Consider the following 9,983-nt stretch of genomic DNA (forward strand, 5'->3'; position numbering starts at 1 on the left):
TGTTAAACTATGTTTAAAGGTACTGTGTAGCATTTTTGGGGGGATGTTGACAGAAGTGCAATATAATATACATAACTATGCGTATAAAGACCATACATAATGAAGCGTCATGTTTTTATTACTTTAGAAGTAACTTTTTTCACATGAAGAGTGTATTTTCCAAAACAAATTGAAAAGTTTTAAAAGAAATTCAAAAATCGTTTTTTTTATTGTGCATTCCAATTAATGTCAATCAAACTTAAGCCTTAATAACTACAAAAAAATACAGCTAACTAATACAACAAAACACAATAAAAACATGATTTTTGAAAGAATTAAGAAATGTCGACATCTTATTTTGGAAACAAACTCTTCATATAAACACCACTGGTACCCTTACATGGAATTCGCCATGTTGTTTCTCTACAGTATCCTTAAACAGACAACCTGCTCTAAAGATCGTTTCATAAATACGTTGTCTCCTTCAGCAAAGCAGTCCTGTGTCAGCCACCGTAGTGCTTCAAAAGGGAGGGGTGGAGTGAGCCGTTAGTTGCAGTTCACAACCTTACCGCTAGATGCCGTTTCAATCTCCACATTGTTGCTTTAAAAATATATGTTCCAATGCTCCATCCAGTGTGGCACAGCCTTCATTTGTTTGTTCATTTGTACGTTTAGTGTGCTTTTCTAATTTTAAATGCTGATTTTGTAACTAGAGGCTATGTGGAAGCAATGAACACACGTGAAATCTCAATAGTCTTGTAGTGGCCAGTGAGTGTTGAACTGGAGTTCATGGTTCAGTAAGCCCATTGCGGGGATGCTTCTTTTAGACTGGGGGATGGTTATGGACTTATAACTGGAGGATTGAACAGGCCACAGGTGTTGAGGTTGCATGAGGCCTTCAGGGCTTTGGTCCTGCCTGTCAACTTTGATCAAGTCCTCCAATGGAGCTATTACGCTAGAACTGCCACATCAGAGGGATGGTATAAGAACTGGAGTTACCTCAGGTTTAGTTACCTCGACAGAGAGTTCATTAGCCATCAGAATCATCATATTCTCGGTTCAATGGGCTGAATTTGCTGAATTTCCCAATAAATGCAATTGTTTTTTAGATGAGGCTGAAAGTACAAATATGTTAAAGACAACAATAATGTAAAGTTTTTTGTATCTGCAATGAAATGTTTAACCTTGCATGCCCACAGGAAACTGTTCTACAGATCAAAACATATGATCTGTGTCTGCTTTATCTGAATAGCACCAGTTCCATCTGGGATGTTGGTGAATGATGATCAGTGGGTCAGCATTACTGAGGTCTCACTTCTTTTCAAAACACGCTGTGCCATCGGCACTGGATATGGCCATTCGCTCATCCTGCCATTGCACATGATATGACTGCTGGCTTGCTGCCTAATAATTGTTCTCATAGCAACAGACTTAGGAAAGTTGCTGCTGTCTTAAGAACAATAAGAACCACAAAACTGGTTTCACACAGATTCCACACATGTTGTATTTGGTCATGCATACAGATTTATGAATACTGACAGAATGATGACATCCTCAAAGCAGCATGGCATGTTTCAAGCGAACTTAATTTTCATCAGACTGAAAAAATGAGAATAGGAAAAAAAAATTATTCATAAAACATTCATCACAATGAAGTCATAAACATTTGATCAGTAAAAATGTACTATATAGGTTGTCTGGCTGTTTCAAGTCATTGCTTTTTTGTAACAGATTAAGTTAAATTGAATAAATAAAAATTTGTAATATTTATGTTTCACCAGAGCAACTTACAGTGCATTCAAGCCATACCTTTTATCATGACCTATGTGTGTTGCCTGGGATTTTTTAACCAACTATCCTTTACACTGGCAACACAATAAATCATAAACCAACTCAATTATTCTTATCTTTAAACCAGATGTTTGTGCTGTTTTTATTCACCTTTTTGTGCATCTCATTTTTGTAGGCAGTAGTGCCACAGTTGCCAAGACAGAAGGCTGCGTGACCAACAGTGTGCGTCTGCAGGATATGGTATGACGCAGAGCCTGCTTACCCCTACATATGTTCTTCTACTTCTTCAACCCCAGGTGACAGGAAAATAATTTCATTCCAAGTTCTTCGTTTTTCTCCCTTGGAAAAACCTTCTCAGAGCGACTGCATTTAATCAATAAACCTATGTGATGTTCTGAAACATAACGGTCTGTGGTACTGTACATACATTCCACAATACATACTGTTTTCACTGTTTGTGTTTAACTGCTTTGGCAATAAACTAATACCAAGGCTGCACATGCAGTATTTACAGATAATACAGAATCGATATTAGATCAAATTTGTGGTCATCCTTAAATTAGTAAATGGTTTGATGCTCCAAGCAGGATAACTACAATTAAAAACATTCTGTTGAAAAATAAAAGCATATTTTACCCATCATAACCTGTCCAAGAGAGTAACTACCTGCGGCAGGTGTTGGAATCCTATGGAAAAGTCCTCAATAAATCAAGAGGACGTTTGGGATTTGGGGAAATGACAAACAGTTTGTCATGGTTTTTATTGTGCTAATAAAAGGCTAGTCGATTATGTGACACAGCCCTGAGAGGCGGCAGTGAAATAAACACTCAGTTTTTTAACAGGCACAGACTGAGTCACCATAGCCCATTCTGCAACACATTTTGTCAGTTTTATCGTACCATGATATTTGTACACAAACTTCCGGGTTTTGTACATGTCATTCAATCAAAACACAGTTTTTTTTGTGCAGGATAAAGTGAAATAAGGACTTTTAATTAGAAACTTTGGCTTTTTAATATAGAAACCATATGGTAAAGTAATATTAATTTGCTTCTTACACATGTTTTAAACATGAATTCATTTTTGAAAATGTTTTTAAAACACATCTACTCACTTGAGTTGAACATTTCAGTCATATCAGACATGTTGAGAACAAATGACAGCCCTTTAAAAAAGTTTTTCACAAGTAACAATCACATTAAAAACGTCTACACAAGAAAATACTCTTCTTTAGGATTTGTCAGGAACTTAATATTAAAGTATCAAATACCCTGCTTAATGGTTTAAAATGTTTAACCTTTTTAGCCCTTTTAATAACTTTCCATAATATATTCTACACTTAGTCAAGTTGCTCAGCTTTAACATATGTATAACTAATTAACAGCCAGATGGGATTTGTGACACTCTGCTATGCAAGAAAATACATTTAACATTTTGTATCTGCATATTTTAATCAGATTGTTTAATATTGCTTTGACAGTATCTTTTGATTAGCAACTGTAGTCTTTAAAATGTTAAAGGATGACATTTTTCTTCTCACAGAGCAGGAAATTTAGTTGTCACTTGTAAATACTACTGTCACTTAAAATCATTGAAGTGTCGCATGACATTTTCAAATGTTAGACTGTTAACATTTTGGTGCAGAATTCTTAAAGGTAACATGGAGACATCTGGCCTCGGTTGTTAATTATATCTGCTGTAGATTTATTATTAATAATTAGTTTTAAATCAAATTTGGCATTGTTTTTATTAAGAAAAGTATAGAACGAACAGAAGATGATGCAAAAAAATGATAAGACAAGCCTACCTGGAACTCATAGAGCCCACATGAGCACTACAGCTGAAAGCATCAACTTAGTTGCCCAGCAAAGCTTGCAACATTCTCTATCAATAAAATATACAAAAACAAATGAACCTGTTTCTAAATACAAATGTAGCCCTCATAATACACAACTTTTGCGGTTGTGTGGGTGACTCTTGACTCAGTGTGAGTTTTGGGGGTGGGGTCTCAGAGTTGGCGCATCAGACCGAATGACTAGATCACACCTTGAGGGGGTTGAACAAGCCTCCAAACTTCGAGTGATGTGAAGCTTTTGTACATCATCACCTAGCTGAGGAGGAGCAGTTAGAATGAGCAAGCCCCATTGACGTCTCCCTTGTTATATGATTGGGTAGGGGGCTAAAGGGTGGGAGGCACATACAGGGGAGCAGCCCACGTCAGCCATCGTGAGACTAAATCCAGTGTCCTGACGTAGTAGAGTTGAGACGACAACAGAAAAAGTTGAAAAGACTGAAGGAACTCATCACTGACTGTTTTCACAATGAGTCAGGTATTAGATGACCTTTTTAATCTTGCTGCACAATGTTGTTGATGGTAAGATGTAGTTGATGATTTGTTTGCATCATTACAAACATTATAACACTAGGAGGGTATCATCTAAATCGGCAGAACAATCTAATTCATTTTCATGGAAAATGTGATAAAATCTTTGGATGGCTTATATATGCTTTCTAAGGAAATTTATTTCCAACAACATATTTGCAAACACATATCAGTCATAAAAGTGATCAGTCCATTCTGGTCGGCATCTCTAAACGTTTTTATATGTACATGCATTTATACATGATTGTTTTTCTTTCCATACATAATGTAACTAAACCACGCTGACTCAAATTGCAAACTCAAATAATTTATATGCAAATTCAGTAAACACAAATGAATTATCACAAAGGGCATTAACAAGCCACATAATCCATTTACCAACAGGTTTTATACGCCTCAGGGGAACCCAATGGCTACCCTGGAGTATTAAGATTCAGCATTACACAACTATTATCTTGTCAAGCATGTCACGTTACTGTAATTTAAATAAATATGTTCTACTGTTATTGTCTTGTTTAATTTTAATATATGCAGATGTGTCACTTTTGTTTTTATATGGCGAATTCTCCATATGCTTTGCATTCACGTCTTGTGTGACGTGTCCAAACGATATCGAAACGTGTTTGGTGTCTTGATTGCGCTTAACTTCAGATTCCGCCATTTGTAGTTTAAGCGAGACACAAAATTATCTTTTGCTAAATGACTTACGCATGTGCGTTTCAAATCAGTCTGACGGCACTTATAGAAACAAGATTTATGTATGGTAAATTTTGAGGGTAAATTACTTATTGGAGCCCACCAATAAGTGCCAATTAGATAATTACTGTCATGTTAGATGAGCAAAAAAATGAATGGTGGAGGAGGCGTTGTGACAGTCCATGAAGATAATTTGAGGTTTAAACAGATTGGTTGGAGGTCAAGTAGTTCAGAGATGAGCACAAATGACTTGATTGCACGCACCTGGATTTTGATTGGTTATTGCAATCCATGGTTGCAAACTTTGGGAGGAGTGTGATCTGGCGTCTTATTGAAAGCAACTCCAACTTAATTTATTTTATTACATATACTGTATATCAGATATTAAAGTCACCATGCAATCAAACAGAAAATTATAAGTGTTTTACACAGTGTAGCGGTGATTATTATAAATGATTTTTCCATGCTCCTCTTTTTATTCATTTGCACTTGTTATCTTTAATCAAAAACGTTAATCTCATCTCCCCTCTCAACAACAACTCTTCACCACATGACGACAGTAACAAAAAAGAGGTAGGACTATACAGACTGTCCAATGGCCAGACATTTTTATCCCTCCCCTCCAGGCCCCAACTTACAACAAAACAATCAAAAAGAGAAGGGCAAAATAAAGCCTCGCCCTACATTTTCTTCACATTTTCTTCAGAAGCTGTTTCACTCGGATACACGTCACAATACGGAAAAGAAGTCAATCGCAACTTCCGTTTCGTGGTGACTTTAAAACTTCGCATTGACGTTTTGAACTTAATTAAAATCACACTGAAAAAACACATCTTGCTATATGTTCATTAAGTTTGGGAGATTTATAATAATCAACTTTCAGGAAAACAAACAGTAAGATAAATAAATCAGCTAACAGAGCTTAAAATAGACTAATAGAGCTTAAAACGATGTATGTATTTATAATAGGGTGTTAAACATTAGTTGGGTGATTGATTCAATAGATTGATGTTGCTACAACTGAGCATCATCAACGATCACAATGATGTCGCGTGAGTTGTAATGAAAATGTCTTTATGACTGACGTTAGTCGTGGTGTTAGGGGCAGAGCTCTTGTCATTCACACCGCCCGTCTCCTGTTTACGCAAGGCACAGCACAGTATATAAAGCACTTGAGGTGTGAGGAGGATAGAACAGTGAGTGGACAACTTCTTATTTCTCGAAGATCTTACAAAGGAGTGAGGAGAGAAGAGCATTAGAACAAGAACTTCAAGTTCCCAAGCCAGAGAACCGAACCTAAACCCCTTAGCTTCTGAAAGTAAGTATTAATTCGTTATTTTATAAGTGATCAAGGGACTAGAGGAAATCTATGTTTTACTGATGTTACAAATTACTTCTATATTATACAGTTTACAAACGATTTTCGTTGCATGAGCTTTTGACTTCTTTATGATTGTGCACACTTTCAGGACCACGGACAGCAATCACATCTGCTCGCGCTAAACAATTATTCAAGATCACATTCGAATGACTAAATATGTTAAAAATAACAGGGGCAATAAAATTATGTGTTATGCGTGTAGCCCATCCTAAAGCGGTTGGTTGCTTTTTCATTTTGTTTTTAAGTTGTTTTAGTTGTAATTGTTCGATTTCTTTATTTGTTTCAATTTATCTTAAATAGTTCTGACGAATAATTCATGTGTTTTACAAAATTACTAACAAATCATACGATTCATAAACCCCAGTTTTTTATGTATCTTGGTGTTTTATTTTATGCAAGAATTTATTTTAATTTTTTTTGTCAGATGGCAGTTATGGTTAAGCCCTGGACCGTCATCGCTACTCTCGTCCTGTGCGTGCTCCTGTGTCTCGGGACCTTTGTGGAAGCCTATCCGCCCAAACCAGAGAACCCTGGAGATGACGCTCCCCCAGATGAACTAGCCAAATATTACACTGCGCTGAGACATTACATCAACCTAATCACAAGACAAAGGTAAGAGATCCACGTTGTATAGACCAATGTGCCAACATATAACTATTATTGAAGTTTGCTTAAAATTGGTAGAGGTGCTCCTTCTTCCATTAATACGTAAGAAAAAATGACCATGCTCTAAAGTAGGACTATGTCATTTCATCATCGTCTACTTATGAATGGCCAAAGGCTCTCTATAAAACAAATCCGTGTGATAAAACTTGAATAGCTGCATCTCTGAGAAGCCTGTAAGATTGATAAAGCCACTAGTCTATCAAAGATTGACATTTCTCTCTGCCTTGCCCAAGCACTATGTTTATTTACATATTTATAGTCTCCTAACAGGCCTTTGACATTTGAGATGCAAACAATGAGCAACTCATTCTTTCCCACAGTGTCAATTCCAGGTGTAAACTTTTTATGGTGCACACACTATATTGTTATTTTGAGATAGGATCTAAGCCTAATTTTTCTCTGACACCCTGTTTCATTCATCAGACACCCTATATAGCAATGCTTTAACAAGTCCAAAAAATGGTGATAGATTTCAGATGGCCTATTATAAATAATATCAAACAGACTTGACAGCTCAAGCATCTAAAGCCAAGCACAGTGTATATAGAGTATATGTATTAGCAAGGTCTGAAATGGGGAGCAGGTGAGATTCTGTTGAAGTCATTTTTCAGAAATAACTGTTACATTAGGCTGGGCTCAGATTCAATGATGATACTTGTAGGCATCTCTTGAGGAGGAAATTAAGCGTGAAATTGCTTTGTGTTTTTCAGTGCATATCTTTGAATATTTATCTTGAAGTTGTAGTTCTGGGAGAAAATCCATGAGAAAGAGAGAAACTTTTTACCAAGTCTTACTCGGTCTTAAACAAAAGCCTTGTTTTTTTACTTATGAATACTGAGAAACATCATTTAATTTAAGGGGTCCAGATCATCTCACTTTTAGCGTTACGCATTTTCTTTTAAAGCTTTATAACTTTAATCTGTGTGATCACAAAAGATAACCATTAAAATACATGTTATGTTCTCCACTGTCAGAATCTTCTGGGGGATCTTCGGAATCTTCAGCTATCAAATGGTCTAAAAACACTTAACCGCTAAGTGTGGTTTCCAATGTTTTTATATCTATGTCAGTAATTGGTGACTGACGGATGAAGTTCTCTGACTAGTTCTTCACATTCTGGCTTTTCACTTCACGACATTTTCACACATCACAATGAGCTCATTGTGTGAGCAATTTGAGATCATTAATATAGCAGCGGAAATGTACTCAGCTAAGCTACACGCTTGCGATGAGGTAATGAGGGAATAAATTTTCATTTTTTGTACTCATAGGTATGGAAAAAGGTCCACCTCAGAAGATGTGATGGCGGAGCTGCTTTTTGGGGATGACACAAAGCACAAACAGAGATCAAGGTAGGAGCCCTGACTTTAGCAGTAAAAAACCTTATTGTAGCTTTCAATTGCTTGCAATTTTAAATGAGATGTCAACAACAGGGCAGGGAATAATTCTGAGAGATTCTGATTCATTCTCACCGATTCTGATTCATATTCTAAAGGTATGAGGAGAAAAGGATCCAAAATTCACAAATCCTTAAAGAACACACTCATGAGGAGTGATGTCTTGTGTTAATGGGAAGAAAGAAGAATTGAAATTTTCACACCTGTTGATGAATCGAGGGACATATGGTATATCTGGCTTTCTCTTTTGGCCTGTCAGGATGGGAGTGTGCTAGTGAATTTGACGCACACAGAATATCTGATTGGCATATAAACACCCTAATAGGCCTTTTAAAAGATGATACTGCGGTGTTCTTTAAAATGGGTTGGATTAAAAAAGACCAAAACCAATGAGAGGATTCAATAATTGTGTTAAAAATGTGAAACTTTCAACTTGTTCCTCGTAATGTGACCACATCAAATGTCTGCCATTTAATTTCCAATATGGAACTGTTAATTACCAAAAGTGTCCCTCTATTTCAGATATGATGACTCTTATGTGTGGTGAAGTTCAGTGACCCCTGTGCATTGACTGTCCCGAGCTAAGCCCTCCTGTGCCTCCAGACAGCCATATGAGAGCCAAACACTATCAGAGAATCACATTCAGCCCTGTATTGAATGCATAGTCTTTTTCTTTTCATGTGCCCACAACAACTCTTATTAACTGTATATAATAAATTATAATAGAAAATATTAAAGGAAATGTATATGTGTATACTTCATTGTGTCATACAGAACATATGTTTATTTGTTTGTACCATGTAAATTATTCTGGGTGATTAAACGTTAATTGGATGAATTGGTTGTCTTTTACATGGGAAGCTTTGCTACACAGAGAAAGGGAGGAAAATAAAACCTCAAATGAATACGTGGAATGTCAAAGGCTATTTTGAAGGGATCATTGACATCGTTATTATTACCATATCACGTCCATATACTTTTGTTTTTAACTTTATGAGGATATTTCTGAATGACCAGCAGATGTCCCCCCACAACGTGGAAAAGACTACGTTTGATCCAACACGTCAGTAATAACAAATTTTAGGGATTTCTTTTTACAATTTATGAACTACCGTCCTATGTTTAAAAACGCCACACGCTTACAAATGAAAACTAATTATAAAAGGAGTAGGCTATAATAAATCCATTTAAAATAGGATCTTCCTCTCCATGTAAGGCACATCTGCGTAGATGGTTAAAAACTTACTTCAGTATATTTTAAATTATATGATGATATCTTAAAAATATTGAACTGTTAAAATTAATTTAGCAAAAAGGGTTTTTAGTAACATTTAACTAATGCATGCAATCTTAATAAATCTATATACACTTGTCTTTTTATTAATACAGCATGTTTTCTTATGGAAATCGCATGTTTCTATTTTATGTTTTCATATTATACCTTTTCTATTAACATTTCTTTTTATTTTATGGCCCCACTGCTATGTTTTTCTATAAAGCTCGGCAACAATACAAAACTGTAAAAAGCGCTATACGATTTTATTTTTTAACACACATAAGCGATGTCCATTGTGCCTGATAGGCATTTAGGCAATGTTGTGTAAATGAGTGTGGCATATTTAAAGCTTGGGCTGTCGAGAACATTCTGTTTGTATCAGGGCCCGTACATCAGGCTGCTGGGTCCCACCTA

At 36.1% G+C, this 9,983-nt stretch overlaps 1 protein-coding gene across 1 annotated transcript; it reads left to right on the top strand.

The window, feature by feature from the left end:
- Window positions 1-6,654: 6,654 nt before the first annotated feature.
- On the top strand, window positions 6,655-8,452 carry pyya (peptide YYa; the record flags this gene model as incomplete). Its single annotated transcript, XM_079457740.1, has 3 exons — window positions 6,655-6,842; window positions 8,168-8,248; window positions 8,392-8,452. 3 exons carry the CDS (start codon window positions 6,655-6,657, stop codon window positions 8,450-8,452), a joined length of 330 nt encoding a protein of 109 aa, XP_079313866.1.
- Between the last annotated feature and the right edge of the window lie 1,531 nt (window positions 8,453-9,983).

The sequence above is a fragment of the Barbatula barbatula genome (assembly GCF_947034865.1).
Source record: "Barbatula barbatula genome assembly, chromosome: 5".
Classification (NCBI taxonomy): Eukaryota; Metazoa; Chordata; class Actinopteri; order Cypriniformes; family Nemacheilidae; genus Barbatula; species Barbatula barbatula.